Here is a 17,272-nt window from a genome sequence, read left to right as displayed (position 1 = left end):
CTGATAGTCATCATCAAATTGGTCATCAGAGGTCTGACCTGTGTTATCTTGGTTGATTGGGTACAATTAATCTTCAGTTCCAAGGTCTGTTTGTTTCCATTTCTTTGAGGCCATTTCTTAGAATTATGTCGTGGATACAGTCTGGTCATCCTGTGGTTAACTTCTCCACCTGGGGTTACAGTATCTATAAGACAACTCACAGGATATGGCTCAGAGTATTATCTATAGCCCTTGAGAAGAAACTAAAGGTCCTTGACTGTGCTTCATAAGTACATTATTATTATATGGTCTTCTTTGACTGTTTTCCTTTGATTCTGCTTGGTCTCATTTTTCTAATTAAACTTATTCTTTGACCAAAGTTTTCCACAGACAAAAGGCAGGCGGGGGACATGGAGTGGGCAAGGACCATAGGGTCCTGATCCATTTCAACAGGACCAGAGCCTGGCGTGTTGGAAGCAGAGGTGTTATTCTCACTGCTCTTTTCGGGGAGCTAAAACCCCTGGGCTCAGAACAGTTCAGTTGTGGAGAAACCAGGAACCTCAGTTTACTAATCCACTAACCTACTGTCTGGAGAAGGCAATGGCACCCCACTCCAGTACTCTTGCCTGGAAAATCCCATGGATGAAGGAGCCTGGTGGGCTGCAGTCCATGGGGTCGTTAGGAGTCAGACACGACTGAGCGACTTCCCTTTCACTATTCACTTTCATGCATTGGAGAAGGAAATGGCAACCCACTCCAGTGTTCTTGCCTGGAGAATCCCAGGGACGGGGGAGCCTGGTGGGCTGCGGTCTCTGGGGGCGCACAGAGCCGGACACGACTGAAGCGACTTAGCAGCAGCAGCAGCAGCAGCCCACTGTCTAACCATTGCCTTTGTGCTGCCAGCTAGTTCTAAGTCTCCTCAACCCAGCCGTGTTTAATGGAGCAGCGCTGTGTGCACCACACAGGGGGAGACACAGGATTCCAAGGTGGGACGGGGGCGCCTCAAACCCCTTCCTGCCCTGTAAGCCGGGCTCAGAGTGTCAGGCTTAGCACAAACCATCAACCTTTCACTATTTACCACCAAATCCTTTTCATTGTCTGGTGTGTGATAGATGACAAAGTACATTTTTCAACCTTTTATCATTTAAGCTTTTCAGTAACCAAGTGAAGCTACTATTGTTACCCTTGTTTTATAGATGAGGAACTAGAGGTCCAGAGAGGTGGAGGGGCTTGTCCAAGGGTAGAGCCAAGACTCCATCCCCGTTCACCTGATTCCCAATCAGATCCTCTTTTCTCCACACGATAGTCTAACCTGAGCACATGTAAGAGTTCTAACACGGGAACTATGTCTTTTTATTTTGATGCCCTGGCTCCCCCTCCTGCACCCTAGGGTCAAGAGAGAAGTCAACAGAGTGAGAGCCTAGTCACATGAGTCATTGTCAACCCAATAAGTTCCTCCTCTTAGAATGAGGTTATTCTAGGTCTCGTCTCTAGTGATGGGCCACAGGCCTCTGTTTTCTTTGACCTTTTTTCAGTAACTTGGATGTGATTATAAAAATATGCTTATAGGAATTTTAGAAGTTATGAACTATGTTAGAAGATAGATCCAGGGTGCAAAGAACCTTACCAAGCTGGAATGTTTGGTTAAATCTAGGAAGACTAAATCTAACTCAGGAGACCCGGGTTCGATCCCTGGTTAGGGAAGATCCCCTGGAGGAGGAAATGGCAATCCACTCCAGTATTCTTGCCTGGAGAATCCCATGGACAGAGGAAGCTGGTGGGCTACAGTCCATCGGGTCACAAAGAGTTGGACGCGACTGTGCGACTAACATACAATAGAAGGTTATATTAGAACAAACTGGGCTGCCTGTGTCTGAGGTGGTAGAGGCACAGCTGAGGAGTACTGTGCATGTAGAGCAAAAGATACTTGGAGTATCAGGTGACCTCAAGGTTACCATGAGTAACCAGTGTGAGCACAGCCGGCAGGAAGCCAAGGTGGCCATCTGGCTACACACCCACATCAGGGTGGGTGGTCTCTCAGCCGTCTGCTGTAGAGGCCCCACCCAGGGTGTCCTGCTCAGCTCCTGGTGCCCTGTTTTAGAAGAGATGAAGGAACTGAGAAGAGGCCAGGAGTGAGGAGAGAGCAGTGGCTGGAAAACACAGTCATACAAGGATGTTTCCTTGTGAAGGCTCAGGAGCAAAGTGGGAACCGCCCGATCTCTCAAAATAGAAGGGAGGAGGCAGAAGCTACTGGCTGCCGTTTCAGGGACGTCTCTTGAGTTTAGCACTTAGCGCTCAAAAGTCAGTCTGCTTGGGCTTGGACCACTGGTCTGCAGCTTAGTAACTGAATATGGGCTTGTTGACACTTTCTGAATCTCAGTTTTCTCATCTGTAACATGGGGATAATAATAACACCTGTCTCATAGGGTTGTTGCAGAGATTAAATGAGCAAAACCACTTTGCATAATGCCTGACATACAGTGAACTCTCCACAGATGTCAGCAATATTTTTTTGTTTATGTAGGTTTCTGAGGATGGAATGAACCACCGTTGGGCTGGCAAGGTTACTAACTGGTAAACTTTACAAGATTGTGTTAAGCATCCTATGTCTCAGTTAAGGATTACAAGGAGTTTTTCATATGAAAATCTAAGGAGGAGCAAGAGAAAAATTGAAAAAACAGAGCAAATTGATTTAATACATTTTACTTCAAACTCATAATACCTCACATGTTACCATCTAAGGTCCAGAAATGGCCCATTTGAAAAAGGAAAATAATGCTCCAAATTAGAAGACATAAATATTTAGAGAAGAAGATGAATTTTATCCCCACATATCCCCAAAGCCTTGTAAACAACTGGCACACAGTAAGTGATTATTGATCCAATAGGAAAAATAAATCAATAAAAATGACCCAGGAAGACGTCACACTGGGCCCCAGCCATCTCCTGTTTGTACAAAATGTAGACAGACCTCCTGTTCTGATTTGAGCCAAACCCTAAGCCAAGGTGTGGCTGTGATTTCCCTCCGTGCTGGGATTATTTTCCGAGTGGCATTTCCAGCAGTGTGGTTTCCATTTCGGAACAGACGGCGTGGCTGTCTCCCTCTTGAACAAAAGCCCCAGGCTGCTTGCCTTCCACAGCACGGGACATCGTCTTACCTTCTCATCCCCACTTTCCTCTTCCTCTTAGACGCTGGGCATTTTGAAGGGGCCTTTCTCTTAAAGTCTTTGCTGGCAGCTTCATTCATTGAGTTTCAGAAGTTTTGTGTTTGGCATTTATTCCGTGTGTCAGATCCTCAGATGGACCTCCCGGTCAGGATTTTCCGTCTTACATGCTTAGGAAGGAGCTCTTCTGGCAGGCATGGAAGATTCCAAGGAGAGTCTGCTCAGTGTCTTCACACTGGATCAAGACTCTGGCGTATGGTGGAGGGAGAGGCTGCTTAGAGCAGAGATGCAGGGCCTTGCTGCCTGTGTCAGGGTCAGGGTCCAGGCGCAACCGGATGGAGACAGCCGTGTCTTTGCCATCCAAATGCCACATGCAGTGCAAACTTTGCAGCATGTTGCTGCGTGTTCTTGAGATTGGACCTGCCACCAATGAGAGGGCAGAGTCCAGCAAATGCAAAGCCTCTTTATAGCCCTCTGGCAAAATGTTCACTTTGGCTCCAGCAAAGGATGAGCGTGACCTGTCACTTCTCTCTGCTTGGTGGTCTGTTCTAAATTCTCGAGCATTCTGACCTGGGTTCTGGTTTTAGTTCTGCCAGCTGTGTGACCTCAGACAGGCCACTGTGGAACTCCAGTCCCCAGCTGCCTCACTCCTAAAGTGGAAGCGATGACCTCTGCCTTATGTGCCTCATTGGATGGTTGAGAGGCTTAAACAAGGTCACCAGAGGATGACCATCATCCCAACTGTGAACTGCGTTACTGATGTGAGGATTTATTGCTATTGTGGTTGTGAAGTGCCTGTAAAAGGGAAATATCCTTCTTGCATGGGGAGGTGAGAAGGCAAAAGGAAACTTAATAAAAAGAGGAAATTGGATTTTAAAATTACCTCATGGCCACCTGTCTGCAGCTAATGAGAACAGAGTGGTTCATGGAACTGAAGAACATGGGCTTAGGACGGCCCATCATTACCTGGCAGGGCTGTTTGGTGGCCACAGGGCCTGAGACCTACTAGAGGTCTACTAGAGGCAAAAAAAAAAAAATGAAAAGCAAGGTGACCAAGTCAACTGAAAGTGTGTTCAGTCCATACAACCAGTTATGGACGTCCTTTATACATCAGGCACTGTGCTCAGCACTGGGGACCCTGGGAAGAGCAGACACCACCCCCCACACCACCCCAAAACTCCCTATTTGGCAACAGAGACAGACAAAGATACTAGCAGCTTGTTAAAGGTCAGTGTCCCACAATCTCAGCTCTTCTGAACGTGGGAATGCTGAAATGGAGGCCCGGAGGCTCCTCTGCAGTCGCTGTAGACATTAGATGCTATATTTAAGCCCAGTCCACCTCCCTTGCAGGAGAGCCTTTTAGACCCTCACTCAAAACCCGTGTACTTTTTTTCTGCGCATGTGTTTAACAATCCCTGCTTTCCATAGCAATTTAAAAGCAGCAGATTCGGAGTGGGGAGAGGGATTTAATGACAGTGAAAGTGACAGCCTAGACCTGACAGTTGGGAAGGAGACAAACCCATCAAAAATGGATCAAAAGCTCCAAGAACAACAGTCTGGGGCCATTTGGTATTTGGACCGATCTTCCCTATGTTCAAAAGTATCATTGCCCATAGCCCAAACAATGGCTAATGTTCAGAATAAAGCCTTGAGTTACCAAAATGAGAATGGGATGAGAAGGAGCAGCTGAAATGTTCCTGCACATAGTCTTGGCCAAGCATGTACACATATTACCTCATTTATTATTGTTGTTATTATTTTATTGAAATATAGTTGATGTACAATGTTGTATTAGTTTCTGGTATACAGCAAAGGATTCAGTTATATATACATTTTTTCATATTCTTTTCCATTGTGGTTTATTATAGGATATTGAATATAGTTCCCTGTGCTATACAGTAGGAGCTTGTCATTTATCTGTTTTATATATACTAGTTTGTATTTGCTAATACCAAACTCCTAATTTATCCCTTCCCCCTTCCCCTTTGGGTAACCATAAGTTTATTTTCTATGTCTGTGAGTCTGTGTCTGTTTTATAAGTAAGTTCATTTGTATCATATTTCAGATTCCACGTATAAGTGATATCATATGGTATTTTTCTTTGTCTGACATTTCACTTTAGTATGAAATCTCTAGGTTCATCCATATTGCTGCAAATGGCATTATTTTATTCATTTTTAGGGCTGAGTAATGTTCCATGTGGTACACATGGTATATCTGTACCACATCTTTTTTTTTTCGATGTTGAGTCACATCATGATTTTTATATTATTAAAACTGTGATGTAAGAATTAAAAGTGAAGGGTTTTTTTTAATTTATTTATTTTAGTTGGAGGCTAATTACTTTACAATATTGTAGTGATTTTTGCCATACATTGATATGAATCAGCCATGGGTTTACATGTGTTCCCCATCCTGAACCCCACTCCCACCTCCCTCCCCATCCCATCCCTCTGGGTCATCCCAGTGCACCAGCCCTGAGCACCCTGTCTCATGCAATGAACCTGGACTGGCGATCAATTTCATATATGATAATATACATGTTTCAATGCTATTCTCTCAGATCATCCCACCCTTGCCTTCTCCCACAGAGTCCAAAAGACTGTTCTATACATCTGTGTCTCTGTTGCTATCTCGCATACAGGGTTATCATTACCATCTTTCTAAATTCCATATATATGTGTTAGTATACTGTATACTGTTTTTCTTTCTGGCTTACTTCATTCTGTATAATAGGCTCCAGTTTCATCCACCTCATTAGAACTGATTCAAATGTATTCTTTTTAATGGCTGAGTAATATTTCATTGTGTATATATGTGCCACAGCTTTCTTATCCATTCATCTGCTGATGGACATCTAGGTTGCTTCCATGTCCTGGCTATTATAAACAGTGCTGCGGTGAACATTGGGGTATATGTCTCTTTCAATTCTGGTTTCCTTGGTGTGTATGCCCAGCAGTGGGATTGCTGGGTCATATGGCAGTTCTATTTCCAGTTTTTTAAGGAATCTCCACCCTGTTCTCCATAGTGGCTGTACTAGTTTGCATTCCCACCAACAGTGTAAGAGGGTTCCCTTTTCTCCACACCCTCTCCAGCATTTATTGCTTGTAGATGTTTGGATAGCAGCCATCCTGACCGGCGTGAGATGGTACCTCATTGTGGTTTTGATTTGCATTTCTCTGATAATGAGTGATGTTGAGCATCTTTTCATGTGTTTGTTAGCCATCTGTATGTCTTCTTTGGAGAACTGTCTGTTTAGTTCTTTGGTCCATTTGTTGATTGGGTCATTTTTCTGGAATTGAGCTGCAGGAGTTGCTTATATATTTTTGAGATTAATTCTTTGTCAGTTGCTTCATTTGCTATTATTTTCTCCCATTCTGAAGGCTGTCTTTTCACCTTGCTTATAGTTTCCTTCATTGTGCAGAAGCTTTTAAGTTTAATTAGGTCCCATTTGTTTATTTTTTGCTTTTATTTCCAATACACTGGGAGGTGGATCATAGAGGATCCTGCTTTGATTTATGTCAGAGTGTTTTGCCTATGTTTTCCTCTAGGAGTTTTATAGTTTCTGATCTTACATTTAGATCTTTAATCCATTTTGAGTTTATTTTTGTGTACAGTGTTAGAAAATGTTCTGGTTTCATTCTTTTACAAGTGGTTGACCAGTTTTCCCAGCACCACTTGTTAAAGAGATTGTCTTTTCCCCATTGTATATTCTTGCCTCCTTTGTCAAAGATAAGGTGTCCATAGGTGTGTGGATTTATCTCTGGGCTTTCTATTTTGTTCCATTGATCTATATTTCTGTCTTTGTGCCAGTACCATACTGTCTTGATGACTGTAGCTTTATAGTAGAGCCTGAAGTCAGGCAGGTTGATTCCTCCAGTTCCATTCTTTCTCAAGGTTGCTTTGGCTATTTGAGGTTTTTTTGCATTTCCATACAAATTGTAAAATTATTTGTTCTAATTCTGTGAAAAATACCATTGGTAGCTTGATAGGGATTGCACTGAATCTATAGATTGCTTTGGGTGGTATACTCATTTTCACTATATTGATTCTTCCAATCCATGAACATGGTATATTCCTCCATCTATTTGTGTCCTCTTTGATTTCTTTCACCAGTGTTTTGTACTTTTCTATATATAAGTCTTTTGTTTCTTTGGGTAGATATATTCCTAAGTATTTTATTCTTTTCGTTGCAATGGTGAATGGAATTGTTTCCTCAATTTCTCTTTCTGTTTTCTCATTGTTAGTGTATAGGAATGCAAAGGATTTCTGCAACTTTACTATATTCATTGATTAGCTCTAGTAATTTTCTGGTGGAGTCTTTAGGGTTTTCTATATAGAGGATCATGTCATCTGCAAACAGTGAGAGTTTTACTTCTTATTTTCCAATCTAGATTCCTTCTATTTCTTTTTCTGCTCTGATTGCTGTGGCCAAAACTTCCAAAACTATGTTGAATAGCAGTGATGAGAGTGGGCACCCTTGTCTTTTTCCTGACTTTAGGGGAAATGCTTTCAATTTTTCACCATTGAGGATAATGTTTGCTGTGGGTTTGTCATATATAGCTTTTATTATGTTGAGGTATGTTCCTTCTATTCCTGCTTTCTGGAAGGTTTTTATCATAAATGGATGTTTAATTTTGTCAAAGGCTTTCTCTATTATCTATTGAGATAATCGTATGGTGGTATATTACGTTGACTGATTTGTGAATATTGAAGAATCCTTGCATCCCTGGGATAAAGCCCACTTGGTCATGATGTATGATCTTTTTAATATGTTGTTGGATTCTGTTTGCTAGAATTTTGTTAAGGATTTTTGCATCTATATTCATCAGTGATATTGGCCTGTAGTTTTCTTTGTTTGTGGCATCTTTGTCTGATTTTGGTATTAGGATGATGTTGGCCTCATAGAATGGGTTTGGAAGTTTACCTTCCTCTGCAATTTTCTGGAAGAGTTTGAAAGGGATAGGTGTTAGCTCTTCTCTAAATTTTTGGTAGAATTCAGCTGTGAAGCCGTCTGGTCCTAGGCTTTTGTTTGCTGGAGTATTTCAGATTACAGTTTCAATTTCCATGCTTGTGATGGGTCTGTTAAGATTTTCTATTTCTTCCTGGTTCAGTTTTAGAAAGTTGTACTTTTCTAAGAATTTGTTCATTTCTTCCAAGTTGTCCATTTTATTGGCATATAGTTGCTGATAGTAGTCTCTTATGATCCTTTGTATTTCTGTGTTATCTGTTGTGATTTCTCCATTTTCATTTCTAATTTTGTTGATTTGATTCTTCTCCTTTGTTTCTTGATAAGTTTGGCTAATGGTGTGTCAATTTTATCTATCTTCTCAAAGAACCAGTGTTTAGCTTGTTGATTTTTGCTATGGTCTCTTTTGTTTCTTTTGCATTTATTTCTGTCCTAATTTTTAAGATTTCTTTCCTTCTACTAACCCTGGGGTTCTTCATTTCTTCCTTTTCTAGTTGCTTTAGATATAGAGTTAGGTTATTTGTTTGACTTTTTTTCTTGTTTCTTGAGGTAAGCCTGTATTGCTATGAACCTTCCCCTTAGCACTGCTTTTACAGTGTCCCATAGGTTTTAGGTTGTTGTGTTTTCATTTTCATTCATTTCTATGCATATTTTGATTTTTTTTTTATTTCTTCTATGATTTGTTGGTTATTCAGAAGTGTGTTGTTTAGCCTCCATGTGTTGAAATTTTTAATAGTTTTTTTCCTATAATTGAGATCTAATCTTATTGCATTGTGGTCAGAAAAAATGATTGGAATAATTTCAATTTTTTTGAATTTACCAAGGCTAGATTTATGGCTCAGGATGCGATGTATCCTGGAGAAGGTTCCATGTGCACTTGAGAAAAAGGTGAAATTCATTGTTTAGGGGTGAAATGTCCTGTAGATATCAATCAGGTCTAGCTGGTCCATTGTGTCATTTAAAGTTTGTGTTTCCTTGTTAATTTTCTGTTTAGTTGATCTATCCATAGGTGTGAATGGGGTATTAAAGTTTCCCACTATTATTCTGTTATTGTTAATTTCCCCTTTCATACTTGTTAGCATTTGCCTTACATATTGCAGTGCTCCTATGTTGGGTGCATATATATTTATAATTGTTATATCTTCTTCTTGGATTGATTCTTTGATCATTATGTAGTGGCTTTCTTTGTCTCTTTTCACGGCCTTTATTTTAAATTCTATTTTATCTGATATGAGTATTGCTACTCCTGCTTTTTTTTGTCTCCATTTGCATGAAATATCTTTTTCCAGCCCTTCACTTTCAGTCTGTATGTGTCCCTTGTTTTGAGGTGGGTCTCTTGTAGACAGCATATATAGGGGTCTTGTTTTTGTATCCATTCAGCCAGTCCATTCAGCCAGTCTTTGTCTTTTGGTTAGGGCGTTCAACCCATTTACATTTAAGGTAATTATTGATAAGTATGGTCCCGTTGCCATTTACTTTGCTGTTTTGGGTTTGAGTTTATACACCCTTTCTGTGTTTCCTGTCTAGAGAAGATCCTTTAGCATTTGTTGAGGAGCTGGTTTGGTGGTGCTGAATTCTCTCAGCTTTTGCCTGTCTGTAAAGCTTTTGAATTCTCCTTCATATCTGAATGAGATCCTTGCTGGGTACAGTAATCTGGGTTGTAGGGTTTTCTCTTTCGTCACTTTAAGTATGTCCTGCCATTTCCTTCTGGCTGCACCACATCTTTGTTACCCATTTACCTGTCTGGATATTTAGGTTACTTCCGTGTCTTGCCTATTGTAAATAAGTAGTACTGCTATGAACATAGGGGTTCTATGTATCCTTTATTTTATTCATTTGTTTTAAGCTTTAAGTTTTTATTTTATACAAAGAGTATAGTTGCTTTGCAATGTTGTGTTAGTTTATGCTGTACAGCAAAGTATTATCAGCTATATATATATATATATATATACATACATATACATATATAGGGGTGCATGTGTCTTTTCAAATTAGATTTTTCTCCAGATATATGCCCAGGACTGGATCATACCTTACCTGCTTCCTGGGAAATCTATATGTAGGTCAAAAAGCAACAGTTAGAACCGGACATGGAACAACAGACTGTTTCCAAATTGGGAAAAGAGTATGTCAAGGCTGTATATTGTCACTCTGCTTATTTAACTTCTATGCAGAGTACATCATGAGAAATACTGGGCTGGATGAAGCACAAGCTGGAATCAAGATTGCCAGGAGAAATATCAATAACCTCAGATATGCAGATGACACCAACCTTATGACAGAAAGTGAGAAGGAACTAAAGAGCCTCTTGACGAAAGTGAAAGATGAGAGTGAAAAACTTGGCTTAAAACTCAACATTCAAAAAACTAAGATCATGGCATCTGGTCCCATCACTTCATGGCAAATAGATGGAGAAACAATGGAAACAGTGACAGACTTTTTTTCTTGGGCTCCAAAATCACTGCAGATGGTGACTGCAGCCATGAAATTAAAAGATGCTTGCTTCTTGGAAGAAAAGCTATGACCAACCTAGACAGCATATTAAAAAGCAGAGATATTACTTTGCTGACAAAGGTCCATCTAGTCAAAGCCATGGTTTTCCCAGTAGTCATGTATGGATGTGAGAGTTGGATCATAAAGAAAGCTGAGTGCAGAGGAATTGATGCTTTTGAACTGTGGTGTTGGAGAAGACTCTTGAGAGTCCCTTGGACTGCAAGGAGATCCAACCAGTCCATCCAAAAGGAAATCAATCCTGAATGTTCCTTGGAAGGACTGATGCTTAAGCTGAAACTCCAATACTTTGGCCACCTAATGCGAAGAACTGACTCAGATGAAAAGACCCTGATGCTGGGAAAGATTGAAAACAGAAGGAGAAGGGGATAACAGAGAATGAGATGGCTGGATGGTATCACCAACTCTATGGACATGAGCTTGAGCAAGCTCCGGGAGTTGATGATGTATAGGGAGGCATGGGGTCGCAAAGAGTCGGATACAACTGAGCGACTGAACTGAACTGATAACAATTCTATTTGTGTTTTTTTAAGGAACCTCCATACTATTTTCCATGGTGGCTGTGCCAATTTACATTCATACCAACAGTGTTAGAAAGTTCCGTTTTCTCCACATTCTCTCCAGCATTTATTATTTGTAGATATTGTAAATATAATGTTGTTTGTATTTTAGTGATGACCATTCTAACCATGTGATGTGAAATCTTATTGTTTTGATTCACATTTCTCTAATAACTAGTGATGTTTAGCATCTTTTCATTTGCCTATTGGCCATTTGTATGTCTTCTTTGGAGAAATGTCTATTTAGATCTTCTGCCCATTTTTGATTAGGTTGCTTTTTTGTTCCTCATTTAATTTCTACACCAACCCAATGAGATGGGCTTTGCTTTCCAAAGGCTATAGGTGAGAAAAGCAAGATCCGAGGAGTTATGGGCCAGATTACCCAGATGCTATGTGGCACAGAATTGGCTTGACTATAGTCTTCTTTTCCCCAGGAGATCAGTGGAAAAAATTTTATCTTCATCAAAATTGACTAATGTTCTTAACAAAATATGTTGTCATTCAAGTGGACTGAGCTTCTGTGGAAAATTCACTCACAAGGAACACCTAATAGAACAGTGGCAGGTCAAACAGCTATCACAGCAGATTCCTGGGATGCTGCTTCCAAATGATCACCTGGTCTTTGATCTCAGCTGCTGCTGCTGCTAAGTCGCTTCAGTCGTGTCTGACTGTTCAACCCCATAGATGGCAGCCCACCAGGCTCCCCTGTCCCTGGGATTCTCCAGGCAAGAACACTGGAGTGGGTTGCCATTGCCTTCTCCAATGCATGAAAGTGAAAAGTTAAAGTGAAGTCGAGCAGTCGTGTCCGACTCTTCGCAACCCCATGGACTGCAGCCTACCAGGCTCCTCTGTCCATGGCATTTTCCAGGCAAGAGTACTGGAGTGGGGTGCCATTGCCTTCTCCGTTCCTTCTCCAGAGAGGAATGCAAATCTGCCTTTGTGTCTGATGAAAAGACCTCCTCATGTTGTCTCTCTGTCTATTGGCTCTTACTTACCGTATATTATTAATAGGTGGGGCTATCTTGCCTCACCTTTTAAGATTGAGAAAACTTAATTCCCTGGTGGCCTGGTGGTTAAGGATCCTGGGCTTTCACTGCTATGGCCCCGGTTCAATCCTTGGTTGGGGAACTGAGATCTCACAAGCTGAGTGATGTGGCCAAAATAAGGAAAGATTCAGAAAAGTTTTACTTTGTTTTACTAAGAATGGAAGGAAATTAAAACAAAAAAAAAAAAAAAAACATTGACTTTGGGTCTTGTCCTCTTGACTTAACTGAATGTGTTTGGGCAAATTCCTCAATCTGTAAGACTCAATTTCTTTGTCTATAAAATAGAGATAATAGCATACACGTCATAGGGCTATTGTGAGAATAAAATAAGATACTGTATATAAATGACCAAGCACATAATAGGGGTTCAATATATGTGAGTTCCTCTCTGCCAGTGAAAGGTGAGAGTTGTGAAGTCTCACATGTTTTGAGTGAGTGAGTGCTAAGTTGCTTCAATCATGTCTGACTCTTTGCGACCTTATGGACTGTAGCCCACCAGGCTCCTCTGTCCTTGGGATTTCCCAGGCAAGAATACTGGACTGGGTTGCCATTTACTGCTCCAGGGGATCTTCCTGACCCAAGGGTTGAACCCGCATCTCCTGTGGCTCTTCAATTGCAGGATTCTTTACTATGGCACAAGGGAATCCCCCTCACAGGTTTGACCACTGATTAAATAACCTGGAATCATTGGAATGACTCTTTTGTTCAGAGGTTTAGCCCCCAGCCAGGATCTGGGATTATCTTTAGAAAACAAACAAAAAAAAAGTTTCTGTGGGCTAACCCCCATTTATTAGAGGGGAGCCCAGGTGGCTGCCTTCTTTTGTTGAACTGCGGTTTTGTTATGTGATTGTAATATAAGGGCTGTGTTTTTCTACAACAGCTTTGATTGGGGCAAGAGTATAATGTAGTTGCTGGGAAAATGACTACGATCTGAGGCTGCATCATGAAAAGTACAGTGTCTAGAATGAGGGAGGTGAAAGTTCCGTATCACTGGAGGATTCTAGAGAACAGGAAATGTGATCATTGACTTGAGATAGTTGAAGAGCTGTTTTATGAAACAATCTCAGTTTACTCTGGAGTCTTCACTGAATCAATGAATAGAGGCCATGGAGATGGAATCTGAGCTTAAGTTAAGGAACAAATATTCTAATTCACCTTTACCCCCAAGCAGATGCTGCACACTCCAGGCTGGGCTTTTTCGGGTGTTGAGAGAATTTTAGAATTGCCTCCCCAGATGTAGGGATGAAAGGAACACTCCTGCTTATCATGGACTTGATAATAACTGTTCTGTACCAGACAGAATAGGGGCTCTAGCCCACCTTTCTGGGCAGACCCTGGCCTAGCATGCTACAGCCTAAGTGGAGGGCAACCAAAACCTCCCAGGCATCCAGAACCATCCTACAGGCTCCTCTCTCCACACCCTCTTGGCCTCTATGCTGTCTTTCTTGTAAGTCAAGGAACATAAAGGATGTAACATGAATTGTTTTTTTTCCCCATGTGTGCTCCTAACATAGGTAACTCCCCAGGAATGAATTGCTGGATTGTTTTAGGCTCACATTTTAAAAGTATGCAGTTCATTACAGCACACCTAGAGCATTTGCATAACCATCACTCTGTAGTCACATCCGGGCGTTTTGATTCCTGAGAGGGCTGTGAGCTCTACTCAGAAACTCCATTCTGGACTCAGCTTTGATGGAATGTGACATTCCTACACTTTGGGACTTTCTGGGTGCATATAAGCTATCAAAAAGCATGTTTTTCCTGATGTAAAATCATCACAGTAAGAATTAAAGCCAAGTGGGGGTGTATGAGAACAGTCTGACAATTTTTTGCTTAAATGGGAGTTAGGCAGTGTGGCTTTGCAGCATAAGAGGAGGAGACCTAGGTTCCAGACTCTATGACCTTGCAAAAGTGACTTTCCCTCTCTGGTTCCCAATTTCTTCATCTCTAAAATGAGGTTAAATAAACTTTGCCCAGACCATCTCAAATGGTGAACATGAAGAACCAATAAGATGGGCGTAAAGCATATAAATATAAGGGACTTTTTTTAGGATCTGGATTTATGCCCACCATGCTTTGGGTAAAGATTCAGAGGGATGTTCAGTTTGCCAAGTGGCATCTTACGTAAGTTGCATGCTTACATTAAATTTTCTTGGCCCCCTTGCAAAATTGTTCCCCCCTGAGTTATATTTTAAGATTATGATCCCAGCTTTTCGTAAAAATCTATACAAAAATAGCCTTATGAAATCTGTTTGTTGTGGGGACACTGTTGATACCATGCTAGCTAATTTGACAGTATCCTCCATATGAGGCTTTTTTTTTTTTTTTAGGGATTAAAGCCTAGAAAACATTTTGCGTCCTTGAGAGACTGGTGTTTTTTCTCCTTAGTGAAAGTGAGAGCTCTGTAATTAATATCATTGCCCTTTTCTCTTGGGCTGCCAGGAAGGTCATCACCTATAGCGTTGGAACCTTCGGTGGTCTCATCTATCCTCTGTTCCCTTTACCTCCAGTAGTGTTAGTCACTTAGTCGTGTCCTACTCTTTGTGGATCTATGGACTGTAGCCCGCCGGGCTCCTCTTTCCTTGGGTATTCTCCAGGCAAGAATACTGGAGTGGGTTGCCATGCCCTCCTCCAGGGGATCTTCCCCACACAGGGATTGAACTCGGGTCTCCTGCACTGCAGGTGAATTCTTATTTGTTATTGTTGTTGTTCAGTCGCCAAGTCATGTCCGACCCCATGGACTGCAGCACACCAGGCTCCTCTGTCCATGGAATTCTCCAAGCACAAATACTGGAGTGGGTAGCCTCCAGGGGATCTACCTGGAGGGATCTACCTTCTCCAGGGGATCTTCCTGACCCAGGAAGATACCACCAATAAGCATATTACCTCCAGTAAGCATATTATAATTTATATTTTCCCAAGCACTTACGTTTTCATTTTTATTCAGTGTTTTATTATTTTAGTATACGTTTCCTATAAACTACCTTGGATACCTTGAGAGATGATGATGAGGAGACCAAGCAAGTAATGGAGAAATTAACAAATCCTCTGGTATGAGGAAGCCCGAGTCCCCCCACCCCTCCACCCCTACCTTTCCCACAGGTTTCAAAGCTTTGAAAAAAATGTTTGTCTCTTGGTGCCTTCATGATCAACCCATCTCTTGCAGGCATATGAGGAGAATATGTATGGGAGCAAATACCAGTGGATCATCCCGGGTTGGTATGAGCCTTCCTGGTGGGAGCAGGTGCACGCAGAAGCCAACTCCTCCCGTTGTCTCCGGAAGCATCTGCTTGCTGCCATGGAGGGCTACATCGGCGTGGACTTCGAGCCCCTGAGCTCCAAGCAGATCAAGACCATCTCTGGGAAGGTCAGTGCCATGTTGTCCAGTGATGTCTGCAGAAAGTGCCCAGATCTTGTTCTGGCCTTTGCTGTGTGATTTTGAGCAAATCATTTGACCTCTCTGAGGCTCTATTTGTTATTTGTTATAGGAGTATAAACAAATCTTGTATTTGTTAAAGGAGTATATCTGGCTGTCTCCCTCTTCTAGGGAATTGTGGGAATCAAATGAGGTAAGGGTGCTTTCTAAGCACATAACATGGTGTAAGGGATGGAGTCATGACTGTTATAGTACCAACTGCAGGCATTGACTTTCAGACGAGACCACCATTTCATCCCCTGTACCCTCTGACCTGGAATGTCATTTCTCAGTCTCATTGATGCTCCTGTCAGCCTGGAGGAGAAAAATAACCCCTCAAGCAGACTTGGGGAAACAGGTACTGAAGACCAGAAAGACTGGTCCAAACCCCAGTTTTGCCACTTACCAGATGTATGACCTTGAGCTTGAGTTTTCTGAGCTGCTGTTTTTTTCATCTGTATCGTGGCAGTGCAAATATCCTCCTCTGGGGTCAAAAGGAGGACTGGTTGGCAGGTTGTGCAATGTGGCTGGCATGATGCCCAGCACCTTGTGCTGTCATAGCTGGGAGGAGGACCTTGGCAGGGTGCTTACATCCTCAGGCCTCCACTAGGGATGTTCCCATTAGGGATGACTAACCCCTGGCACGCTTTTATCATAGGGCTGTGAGAGAACAGGTAGCATGGTGTATGTAAAAGTATTTCCAAAGTGTACTATTCTCTATCATTGAAAGCATTATCAAGAATTGGATGGTGACAGCCCCAGTGACGATGGCAACATCCATCTCTCAATTCTAACCACCAGCCAAAGTTTAGTACAGCAGGGCACATGATTCTTTTCTGTCTCCTCTGATCTCAGATTTTTAAATCCTCCACCCACCTTCAATTTCACTTAAAGAATCAGTTTCATAATGAAGTAAATATATATAATATATATTTATTTAGTTTTATCCATTATTTATTCTCAATCAGAGCCAATACTACAAGAATGATTTATTGATTTGTCCAAAAATTGCAAATCATTAGGACACATTTTATAAGCAGCTCTTTAAATCATGTGGCACCTGAGAGGGTCTGGAAAAACATTCTGGGTAGAAAATGTTGAAAGAAGTATTTTCATGCCTCAGTCAGTGACCATATAAAGTGTTGGGACATGCTGAATAATGAGTAGAAACAACTTATTTTTATTTCAGTAAATGTTATTTTTAAAGGTGTTGAAGTTTGCAGTTTATTAGAGAAGATTCTTGGGTCCAGGGATACCCTATACTTTAATCTAAAAATAGTATAAAATTTGAGGAAAGTACAAAAACGAAGAAGACATTTCCACGCAGGCAGACAGTATAATAATTAAAAAGAGAAACTTAAGGAAGACTAAAGATGAAAATGATTACACATGAGATCCGTGAAGCTAAGTGGGGGTAAGGGCTATGAGATGCCCCAAGGGCTGCAAATGTCATTCCAAGGAGCGTGAATGCTACCTAGGCATGGATGTAGAAATGCACAGGAATGCATTTTGGGAAGATCATTTTTTTGCAGTGTTTTTTGGAATAAACATTTTTACTTTATAACATCTTCCAAAAAGCATTAGTTGCTCAGTCGTGTCCAACTCTTTGCGACCCCATGGACTGTAAT

The 17,272-nt window shown here is 41.4% G+C and overlaps 1 protein-coding gene across 1 annotated transcript in view; it reads left to right on the top strand.

Moving 5' to 3' along the window:
• Positions 1-17,272, top strand: part of GABBR2 (gamma-aminobutyric acid type B receptor subunit 2) — a 368,988-nt gene that overhangs the window by 199,695 nt on the left and 152,021 nt on the right. Inside the window, exon 6 of the mRNA XM_061425770.1 lies at positions 15,396-15,596. Coding sequence (XP_061281754.1) covers positions 15,396-15,596 — 201 coding nt within the window. The remainder of the gene's footprint in view (positions 1-15,395; positions 15,597-17,272) is intronic.

The sequence above is a fragment of the Bos javanicus genome, chromosome 8 (genome assembly GCF_032452875.1).
Source record: "Bos javanicus breed banteng chromosome 8, ARS-OSU_banteng_1.0, whole genome shotgun sequence".
NCBI lineage: Eukaryota > Metazoa > Chordata > Mammalia > Artiodactyla > Bovidae > Bos > Bos javanicus.
The sequence above is the reverse complement of the archived record's forward strand: the minus strand, read 5'-3'. Positions and strand labels throughout refer to the sequence as shown.